The sequence below is a fragment of the Chamaea fasciata genome, unplaced genomic scaffold (genome assembly GCF_029207755.1).
Source record: "Chamaea fasciata isolate MVZ Bird 193981 ecotype frontalis unplaced genomic scaffold, bChaFas1.0.hap1 SCAF_7, whole genome shotgun sequence".
NCBI lineage: Eukaryota > Metazoa > Chordata > Aves > Passeriformes > Sylviidae > Chamaea > Chamaea fasciata.
Genome location: NW_027094092.1, coordinates 47,962,673 through 47,982,000, shown reverse-complemented (window position 1 = coordinate 47,982,000; position 19,328 = coordinate 47,962,673). Strand labels below are relative to the sequence as shown.

The window sequence follows — 19,328 nt, the reverse complement described above, 5'->3', positions numbered from 1 at the left end:
TTTTAGTAGCTAAGGACATTAAACTCACATTAGCTATCTGTGTCATAGATTAACTCAATTAATTAATTCATGCCCAGCTGATGAAGCTCATTAGGGCAATGACTGTCTACTACAAAGAAGCTCTTCTTTAGCCAGATAAAAAGGCAGATGACATCTTCACTACCATGGAGATGATTTTTAAATTAAACTTTTAAAGAAAGCAATAGGGCAAACATGGATCACTGAGCACAAATTGGAAAAATATGTAGGATTTTGGGGAAGGTCTAATTCCCATAATTAGTAGATAACTTGGGCATCTACTTCTTTGGTACCTAGATGGCTTCCACAGACTTCAGCTGGTCAGAACAGAGGCATTCATGTAGCACAGAACTGATCCAGGAAGTCTCACAGCAAAAAAACCTGAAGAGAGAATCAGGAAACTCAAAAGCAAACCTGCAGCTCCCAATGAACAGACATCCTACTTCTGCTGGTTTTGGGTCAGAGTTCAGGGGTCTGAGGGGCATTGAAAGAATTTGTGCCGAGTGGAAAATTATGATCAGGGCCTTTTCTGTGAAGGTGAACGAGAGGTGAGGAGGGAAAGGAGGGGCGGAGGAAAGATGGAAATGTTTAAGGGATAAAGATGCTTTGCACCCGTGAGACCATTTAACTTTTCCCGGGAAGACTATTGGACACTGCAGGGGCAGCTCAGGTAAGGGAGAAGAGAGTTTCTTCCCATGGGACACCTTCCTAAGATTTCTGCTGCAGCTAAAGTCTCCTGCCATAGTGCAGCTTTCACCCAGTGACTATCTGCCTAAAGTCACACACACAGATGCACACACTGCTCTTCTTAATACTTCCTCGCTGGGTTCAGACCCACCACCTAAATCAGTCTAGGTTCTGACCACATCTCCCAGGTCCCTTCTTATGTCTAGCTCAGAAGGATCCATCCTAAAGCCCCATCCTCTTCAAAATGAAAAAGAAAAGTTGCTTAGCAATAACTGCATTTTTCTGGAAGAATGATGCATATAAATATCCACTTTCCACTCTCAATTTCTTTCATCATGTATCACCTGAACTTCAGATCACAAGCTGAGAAGAATTGAGAACGTATGGCATTCCTGGCTGTAAATAAACACATGATACATACAGGACACTGCCAAGACAAAAGTCTTGACAGATTCTATGATTGTTTCATGGGGACACTACTGGTAGCTGCTTCCTTTACTGTTGCTATCTAATCACCTGTAGGTAGCTTCCCTTTTTATGCAACTCCACGTTACCCTTCTACTGCAGGAATAATTATCTGCATTTGGACTCAAAGTCCTCCACAATCACCTTTGCCTAAAGAAGCTCCTATTCCCAACACCTGTACAGCAGTGTCCTGACTGGTCAAAACATGGAATATCTGGATAGCTGATATGCAAATATTAAAGAACAGAGAGAAAATAGGAAAGAACAGAGGGAGCCCTCATTGGCGTCACAACATGCCAGAACAAACACATGGAAATTCCTGATGGAGCTCAAGGTGAAAAGGTTGACCTTGTGGTATCCTCAATACTTGTAAATAATACTAGGATGTTGCAGTTTTCAATTATTCCTCATATGTTGTGCTTCTGGTAGGGAATAGAGTCCAGGTGAGCAAAGAGCACCTACAGGAGAAGTAGGGGTTTGTAGCCGACAGGTTAGAAGGTTGCCAGGTAAGAAGACTCAAGGGGTCCAACATGCTTTTACTACAAGGGCAAGGCAGCACTGCATGAAATTACAGTTCCACTGGTCCTTCTCTTTCTCTTTGCTCACAACTCACCCACTGCAGGAGCACTACCAGCTGGTCATTACCAGGGATGAGATGGGAACAGTAAAAAAGAGTTATGTTTCATGTCTAAGGGCAACAGAGGATATAAATTATTTGCTTTTAGACACCTACAGATTCCATATTGAAGTCCATCATCTTACAGTCTATCTCTGTTTTTTTGTTGGTTTTCTTCCATCTCAGTTTTCCTGGAAATTTCCCTTCTTGATCCTAACCAGAAATACAGCCTTCTTCCTGCACTGTTTTTTCCAAATGTGAATTTAATTTATTGAGCAAACAACTGCACATTTCACATTACTAGAACATGTGCCTCTGCTTGTATTGCCTGAGTCCAAAAGACATGGGGCCTCCTCTGACTGACTGAGGTGATTGATTTCCATCTCGTAGCCAGGACCAGCTGCTCTCTCACAGCCATCAGTAATGTTCTCCTTAAAGATAATAGATATTATCTTCACACCTGAAGATAATAGAAAAAAAACCCAAAATGCTAACAGGTTTTTTAAGAAAACTATTAAAAATATTTCATAGCAATTGAATACTACAATATTCCATCCATCAATTGTGCCGACTATTCCTTGCACTTTCATGGCATTCAAGAGTTTTAGTCACCAGAAGCAGGACTCAGCTCTGCTGAAGTGAGTGTGAGGGGGATGGGAGCCTTTCCCCTTGGAGGCAGGTTAGTGCCTGTACACAGTCCTCCACACCCTTCCCTAATTCCCACTGGTCTCATCCCCAGATCTGCTCTGAGTGAATGAAACACCATGCCAGAGCAGTTCTAACAAGTAGTTTCAGATTTGCCCTTTGGATGAAAAACATTGTCAGAAAACCACTTTTCATTTTCTGAGTAAATGAGCTGAAAGTTTCTCCAAGAGATCAGCAGGTTTTTTCTGACCCCAGCTGAAAAGCAGCAAATTACTGAGCTGAGGAAGGTATTGTAAGAGTCAGACAACATTTTAAAGAAACTTCTAAAATACTGTTCCAGTTCAGAAACTATCAAAATTAAATCCTTTAGTTTTCCATCTAAAAAGTATCTGGGAAGAAACTATTCAGCAAATTCAGCAAAAGCTTCAGAAGTTGTTCTGGGCAACCTGACACAACATGTCTGGAAGAAGATGAGTTTTGACAGGAGTATTTCACCCTGTCAGAGCCTCTTCCCTCTTCACCATGAAGCTGACCTTCCCCTAACTAGAAATTCTCTCAGCTTTTGTGAAAAAAGAAACACAGGCAATATCTACATTATTTGCTGTTCCTCAGGAATGATTATCTGTCCCTGATCTGGTTAATGTTTATGACAGAGTCTGGGTTTGTAACATTGTTCAACAGCTGAAAGAATATGAAGAACAGGACAGACTCTGTGCATTGGAGGTAATTGACTAGAGCAGGAATAAATATCACCAAAAAAATAGCCGTATTTAGAAACAGCTACTGAGTATCAGATCTTGCACAAACCGCAACCTTCAGAGCCCCAAAACCCTGGCTTTTCCTTTTAGCATGCCATCTCCAGTCACCTCCATGGCCACCATCTCCCAAAAGCTGGGTGAGTTTCTGAGGAGTAATAAAGAAGGTAGAAAGTAAAAATAAAGCCATACAAGCCTTATTAGAAGCAAAACAGACTAACAATGAAACTTGTCATGAAAATGCATTTTTACTGTGTAAGAGATATTTCAAGCCACTTTTCTTTACCAAAAGATTTAAGGTAACTCCTGTCTGCTAATATCAGTGTGCTGTTTGGCCAGATTGTGTTGGATGTATCTGTGTATGCCCAGGTTACTTGTGGTGATGGTCAAGACTAGCTGGATCTGTTTGCTACACGTCCATGATCACCATCATGTAAATAGTTGCAAAGTATACTCAATGTCAGCTAAAAACAGCTAAATCAATGCTGAATTTGCACAACAGTCTGTTTAAGTATTAGGAAATACAGAAATTCATGTGGCACTCACAAATACATCTCAAGACCCTCAGGGCAAACTTCCCTATATTTTCTGTCAGGAAAGGCACCTTATTGAAAAAAATGCTGGATAATGCTTCTTTCAAGTGTATGAATATCTGTGTTGGAATTAAGACTGAGGCCTCAGAGTTTTACCTCTGGAGAAATGTAATGTCAAGTCAGTGTCAGTGGAGCAGGATTTCACCAGTCCCATATTTCACCAAAAAGCACAGCACAGCCACCTTCATCCTGGCATTTCCTAACTGCAGGAGTTTGCAGTTAATGTCCCACTGAGACGCTTGGCATGTGACAGCCCTTCCAAGAGTTCCAGGTTTTATCACCCCATTTCTGAGGTGTCTAAGTGCATAATAATCACTACATATCGTGGATGAGACCAAAAAATGAGATCCTGGGGCAAGAGAAAACAGTGCAAATGCTGGAGCAATAAGCCTAACACACAGGAGATGGTAGACTTACAGGGTTTAAAATCAAGCTAAATAATAAGCTAGTTTTCAGTCTGCTGGGTACTTGTGTATCTCCTGTTTCTGTAAATCTTCAATTTCCTAGCCATTTCAGAGAAATCTAAAGGTATCTCATCAGAGGTGATGTACTTTTTAAGGAGAGATTTGAAAGCAGAAAGCATTTCCATAGGACATGTACAGGAGTTGGTAACTCCTGAGCAGCTTCCAGAGTTTAAATCTCTAATGGACCATATCTCACAGCTCAGGGCGAGAGGTGTGCAGACATTTTAAACCTGCAGAAACCTAGGACCTTCCTTTGGTGAAAGAAGCAACCAAAGTAAAGATCTAACACAGAGTATGTTCAGACCACATAGTTTTAGAGCATAGAAGCAACAGATTCCCTGAATCTTTCTCTTTCTTATGGTTCTTCATATGGAGCAACTGCAAAGAGACACAGAGAGGAAGGATATTTGTCCACATAAAAGGTAAAGAGCTGTCAACATTTGTTCTCAGATGCACTCACTTATATTGTGTATTCATGGCTCAAGAAAGCAGAACATAAATCTACTCAATAATAAATGTATATGTGCAAGAGAAATGAGTGTGTACTTGAACATTTTCCAAACTGTGTTCTCCTGTGCTAAAGGATTTTATCACTAATTGCCACTGCAATCACTATCTCCCCACTGCAATCACACAACTTCATCTTGGGAGATGCTTTATCTTGTCCTGAGAGAAGACAGCAAACAGTCAAACCTGTTGAGACACTTGCAGCCATGCATTTTGTACACATGCTTCTTGCACACTTCAAAAGTAAACGGAATTAAATCACAACTTCTTGAACCCCCCACTAAGGACACATCTGAAAACTTACCATCTTAACAGACATATGTGAAAGAAAATGGCCATATCAAGTATTTCTTTCATAGCAACTTTTAAAATAGCTCATTCAAGTTCACCTGTTCCAAGGTTCACCAGTTTCCATCTCTCCACCACGTAGGCCATCAGAAAGTGTATCATTAGCAGGCCTGAATTACAGGCATGTCTGGAGAAATCAAGGCAGTTACATGGATTCCTGCTGAGATTCAGTCAGTACTGGGAAGTGTCAAGGTCTCTGAGAAGAGCACAGTCCTGTGCAGTGCTGAGCACAGTCTGAGCAGAGGCAGGGGTGTGAGCCACCTGCCATGGCTGTGGCATGCTGGGGGCACAGCAGATGGCCCACCAGATTTGTTTGTTCCCAGTGTGCATTGTGTGTGCTGTGCTCTGGCAGAGCCTGTGTCTGGGCAGCCAGGAGGGAGCTTGCCTGCTTCCTTTGTGCTGGCTCTGCTGGGGCATGCCTGAGGACCAGGAAGATGACACCTTCCCAGGAGCTGAGTGCTTCAGGGAAAAGCCTCTGGACCCATGTGGTGAGAAGCAAGGGGAGTTTCCCTACCGGGTTAAATGCAAACCTGCAGCGCAAGTGGAGACAGGGACTCCTGAGAGCATGGCTTCACAGGCATTTTTTGTTAGAAAAGTAGAATAATTTATGTTGGAAGACACCTCCAAATTTGGAAGGTCATCCAATCCCACCACCTGCTCACAGCAGCACCAGCCTGGAATCTAGCTCAGGTTGCTCAGGGCCATGTCCAGCCAGGTTTTGGATGTCTTCAAGGACAGCAATTTCACAGCCTCACACAGAGATGTGGCCTTGTATTTCACCTCCCTATGAACACTGCTTTCCATAGATCTCATTGGCGTTTCCCTTGCTGCAGCTTGTATCCCATGCCTTGCTCACTACCACTGAGCACCACCTCTGGCTCCATCTGCTCTCTAACATAGCCCATTATGTGGGAGAGGACAGCAAGTGCAGTCTCTCCCTTGGCCTTCTCTTCTCCAGACTGAAAAAAAACTGTTCCCCCCGCCCCTCCCCACTTGTCCTGGGCTCCAGACCCCAGAGACCATCAGCCATCCCGGGGAGATGACACAGATGCAGGGGGATGATACATCTCTGGAAGCAGCATTCTGTACTTTGGTCAGGTTAAAGTGACTGCGCAGCCATAGCCTAAGAAAAGGAAGCAGACTCCAAGCCAGATTTTGGAAGTGATAGAACATAACTCTCCTCAGGACCCAGAAGGGCTTGGCTGCATTGCAGAAAGAAACTGATGCTAAGACTGGCAATAAGGAAAGGGACACACTGCAGGGGCTCAGGGGACACCACTGCTTGTGCAATCCCTCACTGCGGCTAGAATTCGTGTCTGAGCAAGACATTCCCCCCTGGGGTGAGCCCAGACCTACCATGTGGGGCTAGTGGGGGCAAGACCAATGCACAGCATTAAAGCAAAGAAGGAACTTGAAGGTGAAGGCCTGCTGTATTCTGACTTGGAAGTACTGGAGAAGGCACTTGGCACAACTGTACTTGGTCTGTTTTGGCACTTGTTCCAGCAGGTCACTACTGAACTGTTCCATGCAATCATGAGTTCTTTTCCTCTTGAAACACAGAGCTCCACAAATTAAATATAGCCCGGCAGGGGAGAGTGGGATGCAGCTTTCACCAGCTCCACACTGACATTTACTCTCAGTGCTATCATAGGAGGGACTCTGAACTTACTGTACTCCAGAGGGCATCATCAGAACAGCAACAACCCAGTGTGTTTTAAAATAGCTTTTAGGGAAATTAGTTAAATATTTTAAAAAGATGAAAATGTTTCTCTACTAGAGAAGCAAGCATACAGTGCTTCTAATTTAAATAATTAATTCTTTTCAGACTACAGCCAGCCTGATTTCAAGGGAATTCATACTGGTTGACTCTTGTTAATATCGCCAATTTACCAAAAAAATGAAACAGTATTATTAATGTCTTCCAATAATAATAGTAATAGTAATAGTAATAATAATAATAATAATAATAATAATAATAATAATAATAATAACAACTTTAAAAACTACACAGTAACGTGGGGTTCAGAGTAATAAGACACTTAATGTTGCAGACCAAGAGGACCAAATGGAAGAAGGATTGCTGTTTTTCAGAATAGCAGAGCAGTGCCTACATAAGCTTACTGCCCACATAAAAAGAGAGCTACAAGTTCCTGTGCAACATATTCTGACATCAAATATTGAAACAGTCTCAGCAAATTTCAGGATGGCTTACATGATTGGATGAAACTGTTATATAGATGAGGAAAAAGAAAACAGGTATCACATTGGAAATAACATTGGAGATTGTTGTAGATTAGATTTTATTTACGTCACTTTCCCTCTTGCACTCCCGTACAAATGTCAGCAGGTGAATGGCATTTCCAATTGCAAGAATAAATTGCTTTTAAATAAAGTCATATTAAGTTGATTGGGTTTTCCTTCCCTTTTTTTGATAACTTTACTCATAGCTGAACTTTTGTGCTCTTATTTTTCTCTCAGTGCATGTGTTACTTATTCATCTTCAGTCCAATTATGTTTTAGATAACATCTGCAACCTCAGAGGGTATTTTCATTTGTTGGTTTACAGAAAAACAGGCTGCATGTGCCCAGCTGCTTTTTTCAACCTGTAAACAATTCAAACACATTTGCTAGGAGTCTGGATCAAAACTACTGAAACACTCTGCTTACCTTTGCACAGGTAAAAGGCACCCACAGAGGAGAAAGAGGTAGAAGCCAGGAAGGAAAGGATTTGCAAAAGCTCCAACAGCCCTAAATGCATAGAGCCTTCCATGCTGTACCTACTGGTAGTTTCACATGTGCAGGCATACAGGCTGGAAAAGAGAGGAGAAGAAATGCTTCCATTTATTGCTAACCCCTGAAGAATGGCCCAGAGGAAAATCTTTCCAAAACATCTATTCTGTTATTGTAAAGTTTTTCTTTCTGCAAGATTCCTTCTTTAACATGAAGAACACTACAAAAAAGGCATTTTCTTTACACAAAGGACATTGAGGTGCTGCAGCATGTCGAGAGAAGGGAAATGGAGCTGGTAGAGTCTGGAGCACAAGTTTTATGAGGACCAGCTGGAGGAGCTGGAGCTGTTTATGCTGGGGAAAAGGAGGCTCAGGGAAGACTTGATCACCCTCTACCTGAAAGGAAGTTGTATCAAGGTGGGTGTTGGTCTCTTCTCCCAAGTAACTAGTGATAGAAAAACAAGGCAACGGCCTCAAGTTGTGCCAGGAGATGTTCAGATTGGATATTACGAGAAATTGCTTCACCAAAAGGATTATGAGCACTGAAACAGGCTGTCCAGGGAAGTGGTGGCATTACCGTCTTTGGGTATTTAACAGACGTGTAGATCTGGCCCTTAACAACAAGGTTTAGTGATGGAGTTCTCAGTGCTGGGTTCATTGGTTGGACTTGGTATCTTGGATATATTTACCAGCCTAAATGATTCTATGATGTATAGCACCTTTTCTCCTTGAATCCCCTACCTCCCAAGGGGATGCTCCTCCTGGATGGAAGGTGTTCACTGGGGCACTGGCCTGTGAGCTTTTCCAAACCCTCAGCCATACCCACATTAGCATAGTCCCTGTGGCTGTCCTTCCGTGGGTGCTACAGGAGCACACCCTTACATGGGGTCATGTAAAACACAGGTGGCCTGACCACACCGGTGCAGCTCTGTGTGAAAACAGGCTCTGGTGTCCTCGCCTGCCCTCCCCTGTCTGCCTTTTGGCAGTACCTTTACTTTGTGACAGCCCACACTGAGAGTACAAGGCAACAGTTTGTCCTTCAATCCATTGCTGCACGAGGCACAGGGTGACACCAATCTGGCTGAGGTGTGCTGGGTGCCATGGGGTCCTGGATGCACATCTCTGTGATCATCCTGCCATCCCTACAGCAATCCCCAGCCACTACAAACATCAGTACTGCAGCTTTAATTTTAAAAGGGACGTCCCCAGAAATTGGCCCTTATTAATGGCAATGCAGGTAATTAAGAAATAGTGTATCATTTAAAACAAATATGCCAAATAAAAACTAATAAAAGTCTGGGATAGAGGAAGCAAAATACCTAGTTGAAAAATACTAAATTGAGATCTGGCTGCAGCATGCACCCACAGCTGCCTTTTCCTTAGGCTCATGTCTGGTATTATGTATATGTCTCATTTTACTCACTTCAGTTACTGCTACTGAATGAACTCATGCAGTTTACAGAACTTAATGATGCATGTGAAGTATTTCCCAGAGTGAGTAGCTAGATTCCCAACAGGCGGATGTGTAGAAATGCAGGGGACTCTTAGGACTGTTCTAAGAAAAGGCAGGGTCTGGCCATGCACATACAGCAAAAATCAGGTGCCTGCATAAAAAAATTGTCTTCCCTGTTTACTCTGCACCGTTCCTAAAGTAATAATGCTTGTCTGTCCTGGTTAATGTTTTCTAGAGGACATTTTGCTTTCATAATGCTATTCAACTGTATAAATAAGAGAGGGAGCTGCAGGGTAGTCCTGGTGAAGACAGCAGGATCCTTGGAAGCTGCTGTAAGTAGTGATTTACTTGCTTCCTACAGAGACTTTAAAAGTGTCTCCTCTTGTTGAAGACAATCAGTTTTAAATATTTTCTAGGGTTGTATCTTATACTGTAATCTGTCATGTATAATGAGGTTTTTATTGTGTCATCTGGATATAAAGGACATAGGCATCACAATTGAGGCAATGAGTTGCCTACACATTGTCAGGTCACTGGAAGAAGAAGTCAGAATCTAAAAGCAGAGTAGGATGTCTTGACAGAAAGCAAGATGGTCTCTGGAGCCGAGAAATCCTAAAAGGGTGACTTTCCCTGATGTACCTCCTGCAAGAAATAGGCCCTGATTCATTAAAAGCCTGATGATAGGTGCTTAGAACATTTTTTTTTAATGTATTGGTGCTTCTTTTTAAATAACTCCGGTGATTTTTATACTGAAGGTCTACAAGAAATACCATTGCTTAGGGAATGGTGTATCTAATGTCTGCTTCCCTTTTAGATGAGACACCGTCGAGGTAATCATCAGATTACAGTCCCATTGAGAGGGAAGTGGAGAAATTGGTGATTTTCACATGTTCAGAATAACACAGTGAGGTCAACATTTTTAATGAGCCAGAAACCAGACTGTGGTCAGGTGTACACTAGAAGGTAGAAACTGAAAACCTGGTCTGTTCTTGCAGAGAGAAGAAAATCCCCTCCACCTTAAACACTGTACTCATTCTTTTTGTCTGCTTTTTTATTCTCTTGGCCTCAGTGATGCTTCATCCCTGAGTGTGTGCAGTAACTCAGGTTCAACAGCAAATACTCATGGTGGCCTGGTAGAAGAGTGAGAGCTCATGTTCACCTGTTTCCAGGTAAAAGGAGGCTTAGAGTTAGCTGATGCCACTTTCTGGGTGAGTTCTCCAATGCTGGCTCACAGAAGATAGAAAAAACACAAAACAGCTCTGTAAACAGTCACATACATTTCCAAAGTGTAATGTAAACAAGGCTTCCACATTTCTGCTGCAAAAGAATGAAATATTCAGTGGCTGGATTCTCTGAACTGTCCAATGCCCTTGACTTGTGTTTGCAATCTCCTCAGGGGCTCAGGCATAGAGGTATCAAAACTCTGAATGACAAGAGATCTAGACAAAGTATCAAAACTCTGAATGTCAATCTAGATCTTGATCTAGATGATCAGTCTGGATTTAGCCCTGAACCTGTTCAGGTGCACATGATTTAATATGCAGAGCTTTCTGGCCAGCCGGGAAGTGAGTTTGTGGTGCTCCTTTGAACAGATGGTCCTGGACAGTAGGCTTCTGAGGTCAAGTTCTCACACACAGATATGGCTAGTCAAGTCTTTCTTTTGTGATTTTTTTGTGTGCTTGGGTGATTCTTTTTACAAGTCTCTGAGTAGCTGATATTTAGTTCAGCAGACACCACTGGTGGTTGCGGTGCTGTAACTTGACATGCCCAGTGCCCCCACCGTGCTGCTTTGGGGAAACAAATTTCTCAGATTTTCTTCTTCAGAAACAATCAGGAGGGAAGTAGCACCATCTGGTGAGCAAACAGCTTTTCTATTTATACCTTCATATGTTTTTGACTAGTGCAATTTTTCATGTTGTCTGAAATGAGATTATCAGTGAGGACCCCTTATGGGAAAAGTATGCGATGAATATTCATCTCCTGGAATATTACATGGGACTCTAAAGGCAAAAAGTTGCCTCCAGAATCTCTTGAAACGGAGACAGAAATAAGCCCTAAAATGGACAAAATAGCTATATCCACAAAGAAGCAAGTTCTGTCAGACAGAAAACTCCGTCCAGCCCACTCCCAGTTTTTCTGGTGGAATTATTCTAAGGTCACTTCAGCTGATCTCAGTGTTCTCCATTTTCTTTCTGAGTTGCATGGTAGGGAATATTGTGTGCTAGGGAAGAGGTAATATATTCAGCAAATATTATCACCAAGTCTACTACAGATAAATTTCTGAACTGAAAACACTGTCTTCCAAGTGCTGGCATGCTCTTGTATCAGTCTGGTTTGATTGAAAGCTCTTCTTTAAAGCAACCTATCCTTGAACACCACAAATAAACTGTCATTGTGTAACACACAAAGAAAAGAGGCAGAGGTTAACGTGTTTCTTCCAAGCTATTCAAGTCTGACTACATTTGGAACTAGAACTGAAGTGCTTTTCACTTCTACTGCCATGTTGATGAATAAACTGTGTTTTTTTCTGGAAATTACAGAAGTAAAGGCCTTAAAGAACTCTCTGCAAACTTAACTCCTTCAGTCTGGCAATTTCCTAAAGGCTTGACAACACAGGTTCTCAGCCCTTTTTGCTTTTTAATAAATCATTAGCAACTATGCTCCATGAGAAAATTCATCAACCTTTAAGACAGCATCAGAATCTGCATCTTCTGTTTCCTGCTGAAAGGGTGTCCATTGTCAATCTGTCAGTGGTTAATCACCTGCTAACCCAGAAGCCACAATAACATAAAATGAAATAGTAAGTATCAAATATGAAATAACAATTCCCAATCATATTCTGAAGGTTCAGAGGGTGCAAATCTTGTTATAAAAGTACCTTTAGGTTTTAAAACAAGGACTAATCAAGAAGGCCACTTTTATCTTGAAGGCTTTAACAACAAAAAAGAACTCTAAAAATCACAGCTGCTAAGTCTTTTATAATCTTATGCCTTTAAAACTAACCATTATCAAGATTTTTGTGAGGCCTGACTCATGAGTCTTGACTGTTTGTGATTGGCCAGTACTGAGTAACAGATGGATGATTCAGATTCAGACTGTATTTAATTATCTGTGAATTCAGAGCTGTAATAAAATGAAATTAATTCCATGAAAGTACATAAATTAACCACAAAATGTGAACATGTTGTAACTACATAAAGAAAAAAAATCAGGATAGGGAAAATTGCCTTCAGAAAACTGTAACTAATATTTTACAGAACACTTACAGCAAAACCATTCTATATCCTTTCACCATAATTTTGAGGTCAAGTCAGTTAAAATCCCTTTCTGCTTTGAATTCCAAATAAATAGAATTGGCAGTTTTACACAGAAAAGCCTATCAGGTGCTATATTTTGTAAAAAAATATTAAATGTGATGAGATAGAGAACAGGTGGCAATTTATGTTTAAAATGAAATGTTTCTCATTTTTGGTATTCATCTTATTCTTAATAAATTATGACTGCAGCTGAGTAAATAGTTCATAGTAAATAATTTATCCACAGGCAGCTTCTGAATCAGCCTGCTGGATATGTGGAAATAGATTAGGCTTAGCTCTGATGCTTTTGTTTGGGAGTTCATTTCTTTTCAAAGTCTGACTAATATCTTGGCTCACTGATAGCAGCTTTAAAAACTCAGAACAAGTTACAAGTATCTAGATACATAGAGAATTATTTCAATGTCAAACTCAGAAGAGACCAAACTATAATTTAAAACTACTGTGTACAGTAATTAAAAATGTAGCTACCAAGAATCCAACCCTTATTTTTCTTACGCTTCTCAGTAAGGCTGTTATAGCAAATAGGCCTGTTTTTAAAAATTATTTATAAAAATAATGTAAATGTTTGAACATTTAATTATAGCTTGAAAGTATTTTGTTGTTCTCATATGTCTAACTGTAAGTGGATATTCTACATAGCACTTTCTGATGAGTCTCTCAAGTTCAGTCATGCCAGAGATAAAAGGTGCTATTGGTGTAATATGTCTCTCTGTGCAAAATTTTAGCAAATATGGCTCATTATCTCCTCAAACCCTGTGCAACTCTTGCACCATTTCTTTGCCCTAGATTCCTCCTCAGAAATTAGGCCTATTGAGACACTCATATCCCAGTTTCCAAAGTCTCTTTTTAATAGCTTATACAGTGCAGAGTGTCAGCTCTGCAATGGAATGGGGCTACCACAGCCAAGTGTAACACAGTGATAAACGCTTTGCCCTTTGACCAGTGGAGCGGCTGATAGAAATAAGGCCTTGCTCTTTGTTAATGACATTGACTGTTTCTGCTGTGTTGAAAAAGAAACCCACTCCAATGGTCTTGTTGAAGAGACAGCACAGTGTTTCAGGCTCTTATCTAAAACGTTAAATTATTTCTATTAAAAATAACCCAAACACCTATTCCTTAGAGAGGTAGGTGTTTCTATCTGGTTTGCTACTGAAGAACAGCCCCCATTATTTGTCCTTTTTCTAAAATAGGACACCTAATCGATATGACCAAAAGTTTATTTAAAGATCTTCTGCCTGCCTGTTTGTTCAAATTCTGTTTCTATGTAGCTACTGATCTCTGCTCACTTGCATGAATTTCCTCTTTCTCCCCTAACTCACAAAACATCCAGACTTCTCCTCTGATGAACTTTTAAGAAATTATTCAGACCATTAGTGTCAAAAGCAGAGTGGTACCACAGCCTTCCAGCAATTAGCCAAGAGGTGTTTTCTGATGGGATATGCTCCATTCACCAGCCTGCTGAGGGTGCTGCATTCAACTAATCCATGCTGAATTTTGTCTTTGCAGGTATTTAGGGTGGGGGTGGCAGAAAGTTGCCGGAGACTTGCCAGGAGGCCTGGGAAAATAAAAATAAAATTCTGGCAAGAACTGGAGAACATGGAATCTGAGGACAAATGAAAGAGATAAGACTTTTTAATTTGGTGGTAATGACAGAATAACTCTTTCTACATAACTAATTTACTTACCTCAGTAATATCATCTCCTTTTGTTTCCTATAGGATTTTACTACAAGAACATGAAGACCACACTCTACATAATTTTGCTACTGGTTGGGCTTCACACTGTTGCCCACAGTCAGCTCCCACCCAGCGACCACGATGGACACAACCCAAATGACCCTAAACATCACGTACATCACGAAGGCGAAGCGATTGCTTGCCTCAAACTTGTGCCAAACAATGCTGACTTTGCATTCCAGTTTTTTAGGGAGGTTGCACAGGAGGCACCCAATAAGAACATTTTCTTCTCTCCTGTGAGCATCTCCACTGCCTTTGCGATGCTGGCCCTTGGGGCTAAATCAGCCACACAGTCTCAGATCCTGGAAGGACTCACCTTCAACACTACAGAGATTAAGGTGAAAGAGATCCATGAAGCCTTCCACAACCTAATCCACATGCTGAACCATCCTGAGGGTGGAGTCCAGCTCAACATGGGGAATGCCATGTTTGTAACAGAGAAGATGAAACCCCTACAAAAGTTTTTAGATGATGCTAAAGCTCTGTATCAGCTGGAGGCTTTTACAACTGACTTTAACAAACCCACAGAAGCTGAAAAGCAGATCAATGATTATATAGAGAGGAAAACACATGGGAAAATCACTGATTTGGTAAAGGACATGGACCCACAAACTGTAATGCTTCTGGCTAGCTTTGTTTTCTTTAAAGGTATGTCTCCTCTAGGGTTCACATTCTTACTATTCATTCTTATCAACAAATCTAATGTTGCCTATCTCAACTGAAAACTGGTCTGGGGAAAATTTCAAATGCTCTTTCCTGAGCCAGAAGGTCCCATAATGGAATAGTGGAGGTGCTGGGGAGGTGTCAGGACCCACTCTTGGCATAGGGAGGCAACTGGAGGCCACGCAGTCTTGTTTCCCTTTGTGACAGCTCCAGGAGCTCTGTTCCAAGCCACAGCCTTCCATGCAGCCTGAGCTGGTGTTCCTGGGTTTAACCATAACTCCAGTTGTCCCATATTCTTCTAATTTTCAGTGAAGGCACTGAGATTTATATATGACCTAATGCCTCTTTTTAAATTATGCATGAGTCAATAGCCTAATTTACTACATACTCTTTTTTTTTTCCCCTATCAGAGTCCTTTATACATGCACACTAACATTTATATATGGAAGAAGCTTGTAATGAATAAGGGAGAACACTTTAAGGGACAAAGCAGAAATACTGTGCATTTCTGATGTGGGTCAGATGTGCCTTTAAGCCTGACCTCACCTCAGATACAAGATCCTACATTATTATATCTACAAATTGAGGCTTATTATTAACGTCAATAGAAATTAATTGCATGCCATATATGAGTACAATGATGATGTTTACAGAAAGGCCACTTAGATCTCCTGAACAGAAAAGCAGTGGTGGGTACAAAATAATCACCTAATTATTTCATTACTGGCATCTGAAACATAAATTGAAAGTGGAATACAATGCACTCTTTTGAACAGGTAAAAGATCCTTGCATTACTGGGTACACATTCTAAAGTGTTACGTTTGAAAATTCTGTATTTAACACGTGGAGAAACAGGTGAACGTTATTACTAGCTATAAAAAATTTAGTCTATGATCGGATAGAACATGGGATATTCAGTTAAATTCTCTTTCTCTGTATCAGGCAGCTGGGAAAAGCCTTTTAAACCAGAGCAGACTGAAGAAAGGGAGTTCTTTGTGGATGCTGAAACAACTGTGAAAGTCCCTATGATGAACCAGATGGGCAGATTTGACTTCTATTTTGATGAGGACCTGTCATGCACTGTGGTACGGCTGCATTATAACGGGAGTGCTACTGCATTTCTGGTTCTGCCAGCAAAAGGGAAAATGAAACAGTTAGAGCAAACTCTGGACAAAGAAATCATCCAGAAATGGTCAGACCATCTCTTACAGAGGTAATCTTCTGCAGTGGCACCTGATTTATAGTGTTTTTTCTTTTTGGGGAATGCAAACACTATGAACAAGGCAATTCTGGGAACTGAACGGGTTATTTTTGGCTTGTGTGCTCTAGTTGGAAAAATGTTGCAGCTGGTTGGTATTTAACTATTCTTTTGTTGATGGCTGAGTGACTTGCTGCTCTCCCAGCCAGAGCAGAAACCATCCTATTCCTCTGTAAGGAAGAGCAAACCGAGACTGGTGTTCCTAAAATACTCCATGGACTTAGAGAAATGGTTGCAATTTTAAGCCAAATCTTCTATAATGAGATTTCAGCTAGTGTTTATTTTTCTCTTATGTCACTGGTACACTCTGACTCAGGCATAACTCTGAACGTTAAATAAAGCATAACTTACTGTTTGTAGTAGTGCTTACAGACATGGGATGTCCTACACAATTATGTTGCAGCATTCAGTTGTTGCTAGAACAGGCAGGTGATTAATTGCGGATGTCCTGATTTTCTGGCATTTTGTTTTGAAACTATAAATATCTAATGAGTTTCTGTTAGCTTCAACCATTGACACCAACATCAGCTAATGCATTTTACAACCTTGTTTGTCTGGGAGAGAAGAGATCTTAGCAACAGTAGATGAGTAATACCAAGTTACTACATGCTTAACTTACCAAGCTCTGCCCTAATTCACAACTAATAAGTGCAGTTCACACCCATATATCTCAATGCATCATTACAGAAATACCAGCACAGATAGTAAAAACATAATGGGTAGCAAACTGAATATGAGCTAATAATGTGGTACTTCAAATATCAAAATAAAAATGTATTATTCTCAGCTACAATATCAGGAAAACTCTTATCTAAATGAATTTGTGGTGCAAGGTCATTGAGGATCAATATAGGGGTATGTTATTCATGGGAGAAACTGGGAGAACCAAATGGCAATTTCTGTTCTACTGTTTTGTTGTTGCCAGTGCTGATACTCTTGGTCCCATCCTCTTCTAGAGACTGGGCAGTATGCACAGCTACAGCACTGCAGTTTGGGTCCCATCTGTTTTGCTGTTCAGTATTCAGCCCAAGCTGTCACTGGGCAAGGCAGCAAAAGACTTGAGCCACCTAAAGGGTAATCACTGCTGTGGGTGACTTGGATGCTCTGAGGAACCCTGGACAGGCCATGAAAAGAAATCCAACAGAAACCACATCAAGCAGGAGCTGCCTACAGACAGCTCACAGTCAAAGGTAAAATTGATAATGGCCAGCCCAGAGGAGGAAGACAATTAGAGGACATGGAATCCAAATGTGCAGGCAGCAGGGAACAGACCTTTCCTGGGGCCATGCCAAATGCCCCAGTTATGCCAAAAACACTTCTTTGATTTGAAATGCTGGGATCTGCTACATTTCTCCTCAAGCAGACTTTGTCAGGACCTCTTATCAGCTCTCCACGTTCTCGAGAAACATAGGTAATCCTTCGTCTCTGCCTATAAAGAGGGGCTCTTGTTACTGTTCTACTTAGCAGAGTGCTCTCAGATTACCTGAAACAAAACACCAGGTAGATATCATTATGACTGCTATTATTATGATCAAGAATGATAGTTCTTGTATCACCATGAGATCAGCATTAGCAACTGAATTCGTGCTCATCGTACATTCAGGGTCCAAACCCCTGGGATTTGACACTCATGGGAATTAAATAAATTTCTCACCATCATTTATATTGTTGAAAAAAATCCTTCTCACCACCCTCTATGCTTCTCTTCTACCCAACAGCTTTATGAAGCTCTACTTCCCCAGATTTTCTATTTCTGGGAGCTATGAAATAAGTGACACCCTTAGGAAGATGGGAATTGTGGATGTGTTCACCAACCAGGCAGATCTCTCTGGCATCACTGGCACCCCAGATCTGCAGGTTTCCAAAGTAAGTCTGTGGCTGTTGTCTCTTTCCTTTCTTTCACAAACATGCAGGAAAATCCATCAGTGGTAGCATCCAGAAACATCAGATATATACAGCTCCCAACTTCCCAATTTGCCTGCAGCTGTGTCACCCAGGCCCTGCAAGCTTACAAAAGGAGATTGGCCCCTGGTGACACTGGAGATCAGATTAGATTGCTGCATCTCTGGTTTTTTTCCAAGACTGGCATTGGCCAAGATTTTTTCAGCAGTATCTGAAACATGAGAGAAGCATCAATTCCTGACTCCTCAAGGAAAACCACTAATGCTCCCAGGCACAGCACAACACGTCCTTCTCACCCTGGAGACTCAGTTCTGGAGGTGCAGACAATTACAGGTAGAGGCTCCATCCTTCATCCAATATTTTGGACTTTTTTTAGGAGATTTCCATAGCTCCATCCTAACCCTCACTTAAGCAGCCATGACTACAACAGTACAGCTCTTGTGCCTCTACTCACTTCTCAGTGGATCCCTCAAAGCAGGGCTGCTTTAAAAGGACTCTGATTCATTTTTCAAGAGGCTGTTGTCTCCCCAGAGTGACTGTTTTCTTTTTTCCTAGGTTGTCCACAAGGCTTCTCTGGATGTTGATGAGAAAGGTACTGAAGCAGCAGCAGTAACTACTATTGAAATCATGCCAGTGTCTTTACCTCCAATCATTGAATTCAGCCACCCCTTCCTCATGCTGATTTTTGATAGAGATACAAACAGTACACTCTTCATAGGAAAAATAGTTAACCCGACTATCACTAGCTGAAGTGACATATGAATTTTGTTTGCTACTACTAATTAAAGCTGTGAAAACTCATGACACGATTTATTTCCATATGTACCAACACATATATGGTTCTTTGTTAGCAAAAGTTTTTATTTTGTTTCATCATCAAAAACTATTGGTATTCACCATGGCACTTGCTGAAGAGGTGGAAAGAAATTATTTTAAATTCAGCTAGAAAAGAACGTCTTTTTTAGCTGACTGAAAGACAAGGAAAGATCTAAGCTTTGCCAGCATTTGCAAAGAAATGCTTATATTACAATGGAAGACTTCTGCTTAATACAAGGTAGTCAGCAGGTAAAATTATGAACATTCTTGCAAAGCAAGCAGAAGTGGTTGTAACTTACCATAAGTAAATCTGATATGGGAGCAGTTGGACCAACATTGCAGGGTCACAGAAACC

At 41.1% G+C, this 19,328-nt stretch overlaps 1 protein-coding gene across 4 annotated transcripts; it reads left to right on the top strand.

The window, feature by feature from the left end:
- Positions 1–9,542: 9,542 nt before the first annotated feature.
- On the top strand, positions 9,543–18,958 carry LOC136292683 (alpha-1-antiproteinase 2-like). Of its 4 annotated transcripts, none has more exons than XM_066188725.1 (6): positions 9,574–9,612; positions 10,350–10,449; positions 14,104–14,981; positions 15,940–16,210; positions 17,974–18,121; positions 18,713–18,958. In XM_066188725.1, exons 3-6 carry the CDS (start codon positions 14,333–14,335, stop codon positions 18,905–18,907), a joined length of 1,263 nt encoding a protein of 420 aa, XP_066044822.1. In that variant the 5' UTR covers positions 9,574–9,612; positions 10,350–10,449; positions 14,104–14,332; the 3' UTR covers positions 18,908–18,958. The 4 variants fall into 4 exon arrangements, with proteins under 4 accessions (XP_066044821.1, XP_066044824.1, XP_066044822.1 ...); XM_066188726.1 differs by having other exon boundaries at positions 10,350–10,488; XM_066188724.1 differs by lacking the exon at positions 10,350–10,449 and having other exon boundaries at positions 9,543–9,612.
- The last annotated feature ends 370 nt before the right edge of the window (positions 18,959–19,328 follow it).